The 15868-nt window shown below is 35.8% G+C and overlaps 2 protein-coding genes across 2 annotated transcripts in view; one reads left to right on the top strand and one right to left on the bottom strand.

The window, feature by feature from the left end:
• Nucleotides 1-12005, top strand: part of LOC115383597 (secretin receptor-like) — a 14263-nt gene extending 2258 nt beyond the window's left edge. The window contains exons 4-14 of the mRNA XM_030085729.1: nt 2136-2242; nt 3213-3322; nt 3739-3871; nt 5030-5183; nt 5668-5728; nt 5808-5877; nt 6584-6675; nt 7474-7612; nt 8330-8371; nt 9546-9740; nt 11622-12005. Of these exons, the coding sequence (XP_029941589.1) occupies nt 2136-2242; nt 3213-3322; nt 3739-3871; nt 5030-5183; nt 5668-5728; nt 5808-5877; nt 6584-6675; nt 7474-7612; nt 8330-8371; nt 9546-9740; nt 11622-12005 (1487 nt within the window). The remainder of the gene's footprint in view (nt 1-2135; nt 2243-3212; nt 3323-3738; nt 3872-5029; nt 5184-5667; nt 5729-5807; nt 5878-6583; nt 6676-7473; nt 7613-8329; nt 8372-9545; nt 9741-11621) is intronic.
• A 533-nt stretch (nt 12006-12538) lies between these two features.
• Nucleotides 12539-15675, bottom strand: LOC115383940 (acyl-CoA-binding protein-like). Its single transcript, XM_030086161.1, has 4 exons — nt 15553-15675; nt 15352-15469; nt 12818-12880; nt 12539-12735 (listed from the first exon to the last, which is right to left on the bottom strand). Exons 1-4 carry the CDS (start codon nt 15556-15558, stop codon nt 12662-12664), a joined length of 261 nt encoding a protein of 86 aa, XP_029942021.1. The 5' UTR covers nt 15559-15675; the 3' UTR covers nt 12539-12661.
• Between the last annotated feature and the right edge of the window lie 193 nt (nt 15676-15868).

Raw genomic sequence — 15868 nt, 5'->3', positions numbered from 1 at the left:
CAACAACACAACAATACGATTTCACAACAACACAACACCAACACGACAGCACCAACACAACACGACACTACGATTTCAACAACACGACACAACAACACAACCACAACATGACAACAACACAACAATACGATTTCACAACAACACAACACGACACAACAACAACACAACACCAACACGACAACAGCACAACACACCACAACAACAACACAACACGACACAACAACAACACAACACCAACACGACAACAACACAATATGATTTCACAACAACACAACACAACACAGCACAACAACGACAACAACACAACATGACACGAGAACAACATGACAAAACCGACACAACAGAAACAACAACAACAACAAGACAAAACGCCTCGACAACAACACAACACCAAAAGTCACAACAACTCCATGCAGGTAATTCTTCAGCGCTGTGCCTCTAGGGTTCTATGCTTGTGCAGCTCTCCCTGCTGATTGGCTGTCAGCCCTCTGAGTGTAACCAGTCAGATGGAGCAGTGGGCGGGACCAGGCTGGAAGCAGAGTCATGCAGTTTCTACTGATCACTGATCAGAATTTTAAAAAATTCAGATGATTTATCGTTCTCCGGTTCTCACAGGTTCATTTCAGGTCAGAAATCATTTCTTTTTACAACTTCTCCTTTTTATCAGACTCTTATCAAAACACGCCGCTATAAATCGCCTCTGTAAACACAGATATTAGGGAACATGATGCAATTCAATATTTCAAGATGGTTTTTTCTATCTCTACACTGTAAAAAATCCAAATCAAGTTTTTTAAAACTTGTTTTGAGTGAAAATGTCTCATTTTACTGGACTTAAGATAAATTCATTTAAAAATTATATTTTAGCAAAATAAAAGACTTGATTTAAGAGAAGTTCTCTGAAATCATGACAGTTTTCACTTCTTCAATTGGTGGATTGTTTTTTTCTGAAATTTTAGATAATTTTATTTTGAAGCAAGTGAAAAAAAAATACAATTTTTAATTGTTCTACTGATAAGATTTTTTTTTCCTGAAATAAAATAATTTTAATGACAAGCAAAGTAAATTTAAGTAAGTAAAATTGTACATTTTTTTTACTTATTTCAAAGTAAAAGTATCTTAATTTAATAAAAAAAATTAACTTTTTTTTTTACTTATTTTAAAATAAAATAAAAAAAATCTGCCAAATAAAATAAAAATTGTAAAAAAAATTAACTTTATTTTGAAGTAAAAGTACCTTAAACCAAGAAAAACATTCTTCCAACAGAACAACTAAAAATTGTAGATTTTTTTAATTTCAAAGTAAAAGTATCTTAATTTAAGAAAAAAGAATTTGCCAATGGAACAAGTAAAAGTTGTAGATTTTTCTTTTATTTCAAAGTTAAAGTATCCTAATTTCAGATAAAAAGCCAAATGAACAAGTGAAAATTGTACTTTTTTTACTTATTTCAAAGTAAAATAAAATTTTAAAAAAAATCTGCCAATACAAAATAAAAATGTAGATTTTTTTATTTCACAGTAAAAGTGCCTTAATTTAAGAGAAAAATCTGCCAATAGAACAACAAAAAATTGTAGATTTTATTTATTTCAAAGTGAAAGTATCTTAATTTAGGTAAAAACCAATAGAACAATAAAAATTTTACATTTTTTTACTTATTTCAAAGTAAAGTAATTTTGAAAAATCTGCCAATAGAAAATAAAAATTTTAGAATTTTTAACCTGTACATCAAAGTAAAAGTACCTTAATTTGAGAAAAAAATTCTGCCAATAAAATTGTAGAAAATTGTTGATTTTTTTTATTTCAAAGTAAGAGTATCTCAAGTTAAGAAAAAAGCCAACTGAAAAAGTGAACATTTAGCATTTTCTTTTACTTATCTTAGTAAAATAATTAAAAAAAAAAATCTACCAATAGAAAATGAAAATTGTGGATTTTCTTTCTTTATTTCAAACTAAAAGTATCTTAATTTAAAAAAAAATCTGCCAATAGAAGAAGTGAAAACTGTCTTGACTTCAGAGATATTTTTTTTTTCTTAAAACAGTTAAAATTAGACAATTTCACTCAAAACACGTTTAGAAAAATTTCTCAGATTTGGATTTTTTTACAGTGTAATAGTGTAAATGTACTGAACCTCCAGGATGGGTCCATCGGAACTGCTCCAGCAGCGGCTGGACGGAGCCTCTGGTCTCCTATGAGGACGCCTGTGGAGACGCCTTCAACCAGACGCTGCACTTCCTGTCTGAGGCGAGTCATTCTATACGCCGACGACACTGTGCTGTTCAGTACACTGCAAATAATCATAATTTCACCAAGTTTTTTTAAACTCACTTGATTTAAGAGAAGTTCTCTGGAATCAAAACATTTTCACTTCTTTTACTGGTGCATGTTTTTCTTCAGATGCTTTTACTTTGAAATAAATAAAAAAAATCTACAATTTGCACTTCTTCTTTTGACAAATATTTTTTCTTGAATTGAGATACTTTTAATTTGAAATTAGTACAAAAAAATTACAATTTGCACTTATTCCATAGGCAGATTTTTTTTTCTAAATTTAAGATACTTTTACTTTGAAATAAATGGAAAGAAATCAACAATTTTTACTTGTTCTTTTGACATTTTTTTTTACTTAAAATAAGAAAGTTTTACTTTCAAGTAAGAAAAAATCTACAATTTTTACTTGTTCTATTGACATTTTTTTTAATTAAGGTACTTTTACTTTGAAATGAGTGAAAAAAATTTTTAAATTTCACGTGTCCTCTTGACAGATACTGTTTCCTTAAATTAAGACACTTTTACATTGAAATAAGAAAAAAATCTACCAATTTCACTTGTTCTTTTAACAAACATGTTTTTCTTAAATTAAGATACGTTTACTTTGAAATAAGTAAAAAAAAAAAAAAAACTTCAATTTTTACTTGTTCTATTGGTGGATTTTTTTTGCTTAAATGAAGATACTGTTACTTTGAAATCAGTAAACTAATCAGCCATTAGAACAAGTAAAATTTGTAGATTTTTTTTACTTATTTCAAAGTAAAAGTACCTTAATTCAATCCAAAAAAAATCAGACAACTTCTCTTAAATCAAGTTTTGCTATCTTCATGAAATATAATTTTTTGTGATTTTTTTTCTAAAATCAAGTAAGATTACATTTTTTCACTGAGTACAACTTTTAAAAACTTGCTCAGATTGATTAGTTGTCCTGCTCTGTGTTCAGTCCTCAGACTCTCACAGGTACTTCTCCTCGGTGAGGATCATGTACACGGCGGGCTACGCCCTCTCCTTCAGCTCTCTGGCCGCCGCCGCCACCATATTTGTTCTCTTCAGGTGAGAAATCTGCACCAATTCAACACAACATGGAGATTTCAGGAAACTACGGTGGCCCAGAAGGGCCAAGGACACAAGACAACAACAAAAAGCCACTACAACAAAAAGTCACAACATTGACTTTTTGTTGTTTTGCAGTGGCTTTTTGTTGTGTTTTGACTTTTTGTGGTTGTGTTGTGACTTTCAGTGTTATGTTGTGACTTTTTGTAGTCATATTTTGACTTTTTTTGTGTTGTGACTTGTTGTATTTCGACTGTGTTGTTGTGACTTTTGTTATGTTTTGACTTGTTGCTGTTTTGTTGCGACTTACTGCTATGTTTTGACTTTTTTGTTATATTTTGACTTTTGTTGTTATCTTTTGACTTTTTCCTCATTGCGTTGATCCTTCTGGCCCTGGCCCCTCTGGGCTGCCGTAGGAAGCTGCACTGCACCAGGAACTACATCCACCTGCAGCTCTTCATCTCCTTCATGGCCAGAGCCGCCTTCATCTTCATCAGAGACGCCCTGCTGTTCTCCAGCGAGGAGCTGTTCCACTGCGACCACTACCCGGTGGGTTCACTCTGCGGGCCTGGTACCTGGTGGGTTCACAACCCTGACCGTGACCCTGACCCTGACCTGGTACCTGGTGGGTTCACCCCCCTGAGCCTGACCCTGACCCGGTACTCGGTGGGTTCACCCCCCTGACCCTGACCTTGACCCTGACCCGGTACCCAGTGGGTTCACCCCCCTGACCCTGACCTTGACCCTGACCCTTTAGCCAGTGGGTTCACACCCCTGACCCGGTACCCGGTGGGTTCACCCCCCTGACCCTGACCTTGACCCTGACCCGGTACCCGGTGGGTTCACACCCCTGACCCTGACCTTGACCCTGACCCGGTACCCCGTGGGTTCACACCCCTGAAAGACGGATTCTTTTTGTATTTTTCCAGTTAGAAGAGAGGAAGGGAACATTTTTCACCATTTCTATGAAATAAAGGGAGAAATGCAGAAACTTCAGTTGTTTTCATGAACTGTGACTGACTAGGTTTTCATGTATTCATTTACACCATTGGAGAGTTCATTTTTTATTTATTTATTTATTTATTCATTTATTTTTTTAAGGACTTTTACAACTTTTTGCATTGCTTTGTTTTGGTTAATTTGCAATTAGAAATTCAGATTTTTTTTCCTTTATTTTTTTTTTACTTTAAACTTTCTCCCCCTTTTCCTCAAAAAGTTGTACTAGTAATTTTTCTGTCATTTTATTTTTTCTCTCATTTTTCCCCTTTTTCATTGTTATGTGATTACACAAGGTTTTCTTTATTATTTTCACCCTCCCATTTCCCCTTTTTTAAATGTATTTGTCTGTTTTCCCCTGCCTCAAAAAAAACAAAACAAAAAAAAAAAAACATTTATTTTTTGGTATTTTTCCCATATTTCTTGTAGCATTTCTAATTATTTTAATCATTTTCAGAAAATCCAGCTCTTCGGCCTGTTTTTACCTGAGTCATCCACTTTTCCAAAATTCATGTGGAACGAATTAAAATCACACGAAAAAATAAAAACAAAACCAAAACATTTGTCTTCCCTGAATTTCCCGTTTACAAAGTTCCATGGAGCCGCTACAGAGGAGCTGTAGAGCCACTTGCACTGGTTCCACATTAAACAGGCAAAACACAACTTTTTGCAGTTCAAGAGCTCACCAGAGGGGGGCGCTGTCCTCTCCAGGTGGCCTGTAAGGTGGTGCTGATGTGCTCCAACTACTCCATCCTGGCCAACTACAGCTGGCTGCTGGTGGAGGGCCACTTCCTGTTTACCCTGCTGAGCCGCTCCTTCTTCTCCCTGAGGAAACACCTGCTGTGCTACTTCCTGCTGGGCTGGGGTAGGAAGCCCCGCCCCCTCTACTCTGTAGAGGAGAGGGGCAGAGCTAACGTGACGTCATCACTTCACTGTGTATAAAAGATGGGCGGAGCTAACGTGACGTCCTCACTACACTGTATATAAAAGATGGGCGGAGCTAACATGACGTCATCCATAGACTATACAAAAGGTGTGCGGGGCTAACGTGACGTCATCACTGGACTATATAAAAAAATGGGTGGAGCTAACGTGATGTCATCCATAGACTATATAAAAAATGGGCGGAGCTAATGTGATGTCATCACTAGACTATATAAAAAATGGGCAGAGCTAACATGATGTCATCCATAGACTATATAAAAAATGGGCAGAGCTAACGCGAGGTCATCCATAGACTATATAAAAAAATGGGCGGGGCTAATGTGACGTCATCCACATACTTTATATAAAGATGGGCGGGGCTAGCGTGGGATTGGCTCCTGCTTTACCTCCGTCTCTCCTCTCAGGTCTTCCTCTGGTCGTCATCGTCTCCTGGGGTTGTGCCAAATACCTCAACGAGGACGAAGGGTAAGACGGCGATGGCGCCCGCCTCGCTCGCCTCGCTCGCCCACGCCAAGTCTGACCTGCTGTCGTTCTTCCTCCACAGCTGCTGGGAAACCAGACGACACGAGTGGATCTGGTGGATCCTCCGGGTGCCGGTTCTCCTCACCATATCTGTAAAGCATCAAACTTATTTCATTTCATACATATACATATATATATATATATATATTTGTTTTTTGTTTTTTTGTTTTTTTCAACTTTAAGCACAAAAAGTAGAATACATGACTTAAAAAGGTCTGGTACTCTTTTAAAGTGGTTTTTGCTTGTTGGATTTCGGGTCCTGATTGGAGCCTCCTGCGGGCCATTTTTGGTCCACGGGCCTTATGTTGAATACCCCTGTTCCAGCTCATATCAAGGAAAGAAATCCACTGAACACCCAGATTTACTCACTCCAATGACTGAAAATAATTTTAATAGTTATGTAGTTTTAATTTGTATTGTAATTGATTTTATAATTTATTCATGATTTATTTTAGAATTTATTTTTATTTATAATTTCGTTTAATTTTAATCATTTGGATAATGACAGAAATTCCAAAAAATGTTGATTTGATTTTTTTGTACATTGAATTGATAAAAAAAAATTAAAAAACAGACGAACAAAGAAAAAAGATATCTAATTAATAATGAATATGACAGAGCCATCAGCATATGAGAATTTCACTTAACTTATTTCAAAATAAAAGCATCTTACTTAAAAAAAAATTCTGCTAATAGCGCAAGTGAAAGCTGTATTTTTTTTTCTAGTAATTTCAAAGTAAAATGAGACATTTTTACCAAAAACACCTTCAACTTCATCTTCCGTTTCTTCATTTTCAGATCAATCTCATCTTCTTCTTGGGCATCTTGAGGATCCTTGTGAGTAAACTCCGAATGCCGGATGCCCGGCGGAACGAGTTCAACCAGTACAAGTGAGTCCGCACTGTAAAAAATCTAAATCTAAGCAAGTTTGTGAACTTGTTTTGAGTGAAAATGTTGCGTTTTACTAGATTTAAGATAAATCCACTTAAATATATTTCATTAAAATAGAAAGACTTGATTTAAGGGAAGTTCTCTGGAATCAAGACAGTTGTACCTTCTTGTATTTGCTGATTTTTTTTTATTTATTTTTTTTTTTTACTTATATCAAAGTAAAAGTATTTTTGATTTAAAAAATAATCGGCCCATTGAAAAAATAAAAATTTTATTTTATTTTTTTACTTATTTCAAAGTAAAAGTATCAGAATTTTAAAAAATCAGTTAATGAAACATGTAAAAAGTATTTTTAACAAAAAAAATCTGCTGATACAAGTGAAAATTGTAGTTTTTGTTTTACTTCCTTCAAAGCAAAAGTATCTTATTTTAAAATAAAAAACTGCCGATAGAACAAATGAAAATTTTAGTTTTTTTTTTACTTTATTTCAAATTTGAAGTATCTTAATTTAAGAAAAAAATGTGCCCTACAAAAGTGAAATGTAGACTTTTTTGCTTATTTCAAAGTAAAAGCATCTTCATTTATAGAAAAACAGTCCACCAATAGAAGAAGTGAAAACTCTTGATTTCAGAGAACTTCTCTTAAATCAAGTCTTTTATTTTTGCTGAAATATAATTTGAAAATATAATTTTCAAAATGAGACATTTTCACTCAAAAAAAGTTCCAAAAATGTAATCAAATTTAGTTTTTTTTATTTTAGACAGTGTGAAATATTGCCTTTTATTTTGAAAATCAGGAGGCTGATTAAATCCACGCTGTTCCTGACGGCGCTGTTCGGCCTGCACTACCTGCTGTTCGCCTTCCTGCCCGTCCAGCTCAGCATCGCCACCTTCAGGGTGTGGACCATCGTGGAGCTGTCCCTGTCCTCCACTCAGGTAGAGACACAGGACACGTATGTCCAATTCAATAAAATTTATTTATACAGAAACAACTACAAGACGGTCAAGACAGTTTTCACTTGCTCTCTTGGCAGATTTTTTTTTCTTAAAGTAAGATACTTTTATTTTGAAATAGAGAAAAAAGTACAGATTTCATGTGTTCTATTGGCAGATTTCGAAAAAAGTAATACTTTTATTTTGAAACAGAGAAAAAAATACCATTTTCATTTGTTCTATTGGCAGATTTAGAAACAACTAAGATACTTTTATTTGGAAATAGAGAAAAAAAAAGTACAGTTTTCGTTTGTTCTATCGGCAGATTTAGAAAAAGTAATACTTTCATTTTGAAATAAAGAATAAAATGTACAGTTTTTGTTTATTATTTCAAGATATTTTTTCTTAAATTAAAATACTTTTACTTTGAAAAAAATCTAAAATTGTCACTTGTAATTGGCAATTTTTTTTTTTTTTACTTATTTCAAATTCAAAGCATCTTAATTTAAGAAAAAAATCTGCCAATAGAAGTTAAAAACTTTTTAAGTGAATTTATCTTAAATCCAGTAAAATGAGACATTTTCACTCAAAACTAGTTTAAAAAATTTGCTCAGACTTGGATTTTTTTTTGCAGTGTAAAGTGTTTGATCAACAGATCAGCTGTTTTGATTGATTCTCAGAAACTGGAATAAAGTTTTAAAAACACTCCTGTTCCTCCAGGGCTTCGTGGTCGCCGTGCTGTACTGCTTCATGAACGGAGAGGTGACTTCTTCTGTTTTCTTGATAGTCAATGTAGTACACACTGTAAAAAATGTTCGCCCAAATCCAAGATATCAACAATAAATGCAAAAAGAAAAAAAAACAACAAAAAAACTCTTGAAACTCATAAATTTTACTGAAAAAGAGATCTGGATATTTTCCCTTGATGTTGAGACTTTTCTGGTATGTTTAATTGCACTTTATCTGCATTACACTGCAAAAAAATGAAAATCTGAGCAAGTTGTTTAAACTAGTTCTGAGTGAAAATGTGTTATTTTACTTGATTTAAGATAAATTCAATTGAATATATTTCATCAAGATAGACAATTTTCACTTGCTCTATTAAGATACTTTTACTTTGAAATTAGTAAAAAAAAAAAGTGCAATTTCAATTTTTTCTATTAGATTTTTTTTGACATAACATACTTGTACTTTGAAATAAAGTTAAAAAAAATCCAAAACTTTCACTTGTTCTAATGTATTTTTTTTTCTCAAATTAAGATACTTTTACTTTGAAATTAGTGAAGAAAATCTGCAATTTTTATTTTTCTATTAGATGTTTTCATAAATTCAGATACTTCTACTCTGAAAAAAGTAAAAAAAAAAAATCCACAATTTGTATTTGTTCCGTTTGCAGATTTTTTTTTTTTTGAAATTCAGATATTTTTAGTTTGAAATTAAAAACCAAAAATTGTACTTGTTCCATTGACAGGTATTTTTGTGTGAATAAGATACTTTCACTTTGAAATTAGTGAAGAAAATCTGCAATTTTTATTTTTCTATTAGATGTTTTCATAAAATCAGATACTTTTACTTTGAAAAAAGTAAAAAAAAAAATCCACAATTTGTATTTGTTCCGTTTGCAGATTTTTATTTTTATTTTTTTTTAAATTCAGATATTTTTAGTTTGAAATTAAAAAAACAAAAATTGTACTTGTTCCGTTGGCAGGTACTTTTTTGTGTGAATAAGATACTTTTACTTTGAAATTACTAACAAAAAATAAAGGATTGGAAAAGTATATTTAAGATCTTCAAATTAAATGAGACATTGTCGCTCAAAACAAGTTTAGAAAACCTTGCTCCAGTTTTGATTTTTTACAGTGTAAAACAACATTTCAAGCTTGTATCATAAATTGCACCTGTTTTATTTTTTTCCCCATGATCCTCTGGGCTGCAGGTGCAGCATGAGTTCGGGAGGCGGTGGCGGCGGTGGAGGCTGACCCGGCGGCCGCCCGGCTGGTGGCGGCAGCGGCCGAGGCAGCGGCGGCGCAGCGCCTCCATCAGCCACAGCGGGGCGCCGCACACCCAGGTGTCCTTGCTGCTCGGTGGCCCGCCGCCGCCCGACGCCGCCGCCGCCGGGGATCATGGGATCGTGACCCCATCGTGACCTCATCACAGCCCGTTTGATTGGTTTTGTCTTTTTACGCTGCAAAAAATAAAAAATCTGAGCAACTTGTTTTGAGTGAAAATGACTCATTTTAACTTGATTTAAGATAAATTCACTGAAAATTCTATTTCATCAAAATAAAAGACTTGATTTAAGAGAAATTCTCTGAAATCAAGACAGTTTTACCTTCTACTGGCAGATATTTTTACTTAAAGATACTTTTACTTTGAAATAAGAAAAAAAATCTGCAATTTTCACTTGTTCTACTAGCAGTTTTTTTTTTTACTTAAAATAAGATGCTTTTACTTTGAAATGAGAGAAAACTCTACAATTTTCACTTTGTGTATTAGCAGATTTTCTTTTTTCCTGAAGAAGATGCTTTCAATTTGAAATAAGTAAAGAAAAATGTAGAACTTTAAGTTATTCTATTGGCAGATTTTTTTTTTTTTTAAATTAAGATGCTTTCATTTTGAAATAATTTAAAAAAAAAACCAGAATTTTCACTCGGTCTATTGAGAGACTTAGTTTCTTAAACTAAGTTATTTTTAATTTGAAATACAGTATGTAAAAAAAACTACAATTTTCACTTGTTCTCTTGGCAGATTTTTTTTTATTATTAAATTAAGATACTTTTACTTTGAAATAAGTTTAAAAAACCCTACAATTTTCACTTGTTCTATTGGCAGATTTTTTTTTATTAAATGAAGATACTTTTATTTTGAAATAAGTAAAAAAAATCTGCACTTTCCGCTTGCTTTGGTAGATTTCTTTCAAGATCAAGATTTTTACTAGAAAAGAAGTAAAAAAAAAAAAAAAAACAATCAACAAGTTTCACTTGTTCCTTTGGCAGATTTTTTTTTTTTATTTCCAAATAAAAATATCTAGATTTAAGAAAGATTACCTGCCAACAGAACAAGTTTAACATTGTCTTGATTGATTCAAGAGAGCCTCCCTTTCTATCTTAATGAAATATATTTAAGTTAATTTATATTAAATCCAGTAAAATAAAACATTTTCACTCAGAACAAGTTTTAAAAGAACTTGTTAAGTTTATGACTGTGCATGCCATGTAATTGTAACTATTTAGCTGGAGTTGAAACAGATGAATTAAAGTGCTTGACGAACCTGAATGACTGGTTTTAAGCAGTTTCCTGTGTTTTGTCTGCAGATAAAAGCAAAGCAAATTAAAGTTGTGAATAATGGGTTTTGGGCAGGACCCTACATACCAAAAGCTGAAAAATCAACAATCATTGACAGATTGATGGAGTCATACCTTCTGAAAACAGGTTGAAGAGGTTCATGTCAGATATCATGGAATCAGAGCATCCTGATGAGGAGTTGACCGTTTTGTTTTTTATCAGAAGTTCTAGACTAAAGAATTTCTCTTAAATCAAGTAAAATGAGACATTTTTACTCAAAACAATTGTTTTACAACTTGGTAAGTTTGGGATATTTTGCAGTGTAACCTAAATTACTTCATTGTAGGCTTGTTCAGAACAGTTTAGTAAAAGAAGAAAAAAAACTTCACTTAATCTTCAAGGAGCAGCAGTTAGTTGAAGAGGGTGTGTTGCACAAGAGTACTCATCCAGATTAGTGGGTGGAGAGGTAGGGTGGAGGGGGAAAGGGTGAATCACACAGGTGGAGTGGTCAGTTCAAGTTATCCAGCATCTCCAGAAGAAGTGCGAGCTTCCTGATGGACTGGAGCAGAGTCTTCTCTTCCAGATGATCACCGTCCCATGGACCAAACAAAAAGACCAGCTGAGCTGGACGGCTGCAGTGATCCGTCTCTGATCAACCAAAGTTATCCATAAATCCTCGACTCTTTGTTAGAGCTGAGAAACTGTCTGCCTTCTGACTGTCTGTCAGAGGATCAGGCACAAGTGCAGCAATCAGAGGATCAGGCACAAGTGCAGCAACCAAAGGATCAGGGACAAGTGCAGCAATCAGAGGATCAGGCACAAGTGCAGCAATCAGGGCATCAGGCACAAGTACAGCAATCAGAGGATCAGGCACAAGTGCAGCAATCAGAGAATCAGGCACAAGTGCAGCAATCAGAGGATCAGGCACAAGTGCAGCAATCAGAGGATCAGGCACAAGTGCAGCAATCACAGCATCAGGCACAAGTGCAGCAATCAGAGGATCAGGCACAAGTGCAGCAATCAGAGGATCAGGCACAAGTGCAGCAATCAGGGCATCAGGCACAAGTGCAGCATTAAACCTGGACTCACAACTCTGCAGGAAAATCACTAAAACATAAAATCCCCTTTTCAAAATAAAAGCATCAACAGATGATCCAACAAGATCCACCTTGTTTCACTGTAAAAAAAAAAAAAATCCAAATCTGAGGAAGATTTTGAAACTAGTTTTGAGTGAAAATGTCTCATTTTACTAAATTTAAGAATTAAATAACATTACTTAATTACAATAAAAAAAAAATACATTTCAGAAAGACTTGATTTAACATAATTTCTCTTTAAGACAATTTTTACTTGTTCTATTGACATATTTTTTCATTTATTTCAAAATAGTCATTTTAATTTAATGTAATTATATTTCATATATTTATAGTTATTTATAATTTTATTTTATTTATATTATTGTATATATATATATATATATATATATATTTATTTTAATTTAATTGTAATTTATATATTTATTTATAATTCAATTTTAATTTAATTTTCAAAGAAACTTGCTCAGATTTGGATTTTTTGCAGTGTAGCGTTTGTAAGATGAGAAGACAATTCATTTCACAAGAGAACTTTATTTTTATTTTTTTATTGCGGATCAGTCTAATCTTCAGTTAATCAGGAATTCACGTCACTTTTTATTTATTTATTTATTTATTTATTTTTTTACTTAAAATAAATAAATAAAATTTCTCCCCCACGATTGCAGAAAGTCTAGATTCCGTATTTGGCCTTCAGCGTCTCCACCAGCTGGACGTACTCGGCCTTCGCTTTGTCTTGAGAAAGACCTGAGAAGAAGAAAGAACAGATCATCAGGTGTTTTTTTTTTTAAAGTGGAGCGATTTGTTTAAAAAGTTGTTTATTTCTCACCTTTCCTGGAGTTCCAGGCGTCCCATTTAGCAACTGCGGTGAAGTTCAGTATCCCGGGACGCTCTGCAGGGAAATTCAAGCTGGAGTCAGATTTAACTTAAAGCTTCAATAATGAGCTAAAAAAAAAAATAATAAAAAAAATTCTATTATTCAATAATATCAGCGTACATGTTTAATTCACATACCGTAGTCTAATTAAAAATATATATATTTAAATTGAATAGAAAAAAATACAATTAAATAAAATATTTTGAAAATTCCTGCTCAATGTTATGTGAACTGTTTACAACAATAAAAAAACATTTATTAAAAAAAAAATATGTAATACATAATATATAAACATATATTACATTTAGAATACATGTATAATGTGTGGTAACAATACTGCGGAATACATAAATATTGATAAAACAATTAAATTAGAAAATTAATAAAAAACACGTAAAATGTAAAATATATTAAGCTATATGAATAATTTATCATTCATAGTTTAACAAAAAATACAAATTATGTAAAATAATAAAATGAAGCTAAATGCCATGTGAATAGTTAACAATACTACTAAATATATAAATATTGCCAAATAATGACACAAATAAAATAAGTAAAATGTCAAAAATGTTTTTTAAGAGTTATAAACAATATTATATTAATATTGATAATACTAATAATAATAATAATAATAATAATAATAATAATACATACAGATAATAAAATACAAATATTAAAAACCAAAATAAAAATAGAATAATAAAGAGTTATAAATTAAAATAAAAAAAAACTTCTAAACGTTATGGGAATTGTTATCAATACAACTTAATACATAAATATTGCTAAAACAATAAAATAAAAATAAAAGAAGCAAAAAGTAAAATATGAGCTTATTTAAAATTGTATTCACATTTTGATGCCATTTTTTTTAATAAGTAATATTCCATGATGTAAAATGATTTGTAATTAGATTAATTTAAAGTCCCAGCAGGGAGCCTTAATGTGAAAAGCTGCTTGTCAGAAGTTCCTGTTTTCACATGTTCATATATTTAGACTTTAAAATGGTCTGCAGGAAAAAAAAAAAAAAAAAAAAAAAAACAAGAGAAAAATGTTTTTTTGAAGAACATCTAATCTTCCAATCAGGTCTCTGCTTATTGTTCATCTGGAGGCGCTGGACTGGTCTGACCTGAATGTCCCTTCACCCCACCCTCCTCCCACCCTCCACCCTCCTCCACCCCACCCTGAGAGTCCGCTCCGTCCAGCTCCACCCAGCTGCAAACCGCAGGTCCTCCTAAACTCGCCCACTTAGAGAGACGCTGTGGAGACCAAAGCCCCAGTATGTCACAAATACAGAAAAGTTAGGGTTTTAGTTTTAGGGGTTAGGGTTTATGGTTTATGGTTAGGGTTTATGGTTAGGGGTGAAGACAGGATTCCTTCCCGTCTTCACGTCCGTTTGCCGCCATGAGTGTTTAGTCGGGCCTGCAGGCCTGCAGCTGGACCCGACTCACTACCCCACCCTGTGAGTCCGCTCCCTCCTCCACCCAGCCCTCCGTCACCCTCCCCCGCCCAGCCTTCTATGGTGACCTGCACCCTCTGGGACCGGCCCGTCACCCCACCTCGTCCCCCAGTCCATCACTCCACCCTCTGGGACAGGTCCATCACCCCTCCACCCTCCCCCTACTCTCTCACCCTCCACCCCCCCTCTCTCACCCCCCTTCCTCCTCTCTCACCCCTTCCCTCCTCTCTCACCCCCCTCCCCCTTCCTCCTCTGTCACTCCTCCCCCCTCCCTCACCCCCCCTTCCCTCCTCTCTCTCACCCCTCCTCTCCTCTCTCAACCCCCCTCCACCTCCTTCCTCCTCTCTCACCCCCCCTTCCTCCTCTGTCACTCCTCCCCCCTCTCTCTCACCCCCTCTCCTCTCTCACCCCCTTCCCTCCTCTCTCTCACCCCTCCTCTCCTCTCTCACCCCCCTCTCCTCTCTCCTTCCTCAACCCCCCCCACTCTCACCCTGTCCCTCCTCTCTCACCCCCTCCCCCCTTCCACCTCTGTCACTCCCCCCCCTCTCTCTCACCCCCCCTCCTCTCTCACCCCCCTCCACCCCCTTCCTCCTCTCTCACCCCCCTCCCCTCTCACCCCCCTCCACCCCCTTCCTCCTCTCTCACCCCCCTCCCCCCTCTCTCTCACCCCTCCTCTCCTCTCTCTCACCCCCTTCCTCCTCTCACCCCCTCCCCCCTCTCTCACCCCCCAACCCCCCTCCACCCCCTTCCTCCTCTCTCACCCCCCTCCTCTCCTCTCCTCTCTCACCCCCCTCCACCCCCTTCCTCCTCTCTCACCCGACCTCCCCCTCTCTCTCACTCACCCCCCCTCCCCCCTCTCTCTCACCCCTCCTCTCCTCTCTCAACCCCTTCCTCCTCTCTCACCCCCCTCCACCCCCTCCCTCACCCCCCCTCCTCTCCTCTCTCACCCCCCTCCACCCCCTCTCTCATCCCCCCTCCCCCTCTCTCTCACCCCTCCTCTCTCAACCCCCCCTCCCTCCTCTCTCACCCGTGCTGACGTCCCCCTCCGTGGCCTGCTTGTACAGCCCGTACAGCTGGCTGAGCTCTGCGGTGGCCGGCTTCTTCAGCAGGACCTTCACCTCCTCCACCGCCCTGGGGAACGCGTCCTGACGGGACCACGGCGTTTTATTTTGAAAGTCCACACACACTCGGATCAACGAAAAGCTTTAAAGTTACGAGACGGACTTACACTCATGTCTGCACCGGAGGAGGAACACACCCTGAATGAAGACTTCCTCAGGGGGAGTCGCAGAACCGGTCCGGAGGGGGCGGGGCTAGAGGGGAGTGGGCGTGGTTACAGAGTAGGTGAGGGAATAGGGAGCAGGGGGCGGGGCTAACTGGAAAAGTCGGCCATGCCAGAAAAAAAAAAAAAAAATAAAAAAAACATTTTAAAAATAGGCTAAAATCAGCCATGCAAAAAACAAAACAAAAAAACTGAATTAAAAACAAAAAGCAAAATAATAAAAATAAATTGAGAAATTGAAGTACATAGGATTCTTTAGTTT

Source organism: Salarias fasciatus, assembly GCF_902148845.1.
Source record: "Salarias fasciatus chromosome 23 unlocalized genomic scaffold, fSalaFa1.1 super_scaffold_20, whole genome shotgun sequence".
NCBI lineage: Eukaryota > Metazoa > Chordata > Actinopteri > Blenniiformes > Blenniidae > Salarias > Salarias fasciatus.
This window is presented reverse-complemented; position numbering and strand designations above follow the sequence as displayed.

Coding starts and splice junctions, on each gene's coding strand:
- LOC115383940 (XM_030086161.1), bottom strand. Junction 12,881..15,351: donor GGAGGGGGACGTCAGCACGG/GTGAGAGAGGAG, acceptor ATTTCCCTGCAG/AGCGTCCCGGGATACTGAAC. Junction 12,736..12,817: donor CGCCTGGAACTCCAGGAAAG/GTGAGAAATAAA, acceptor TCTTCTTCTCAG/GTCTTTCTCAAGACAAAGCG.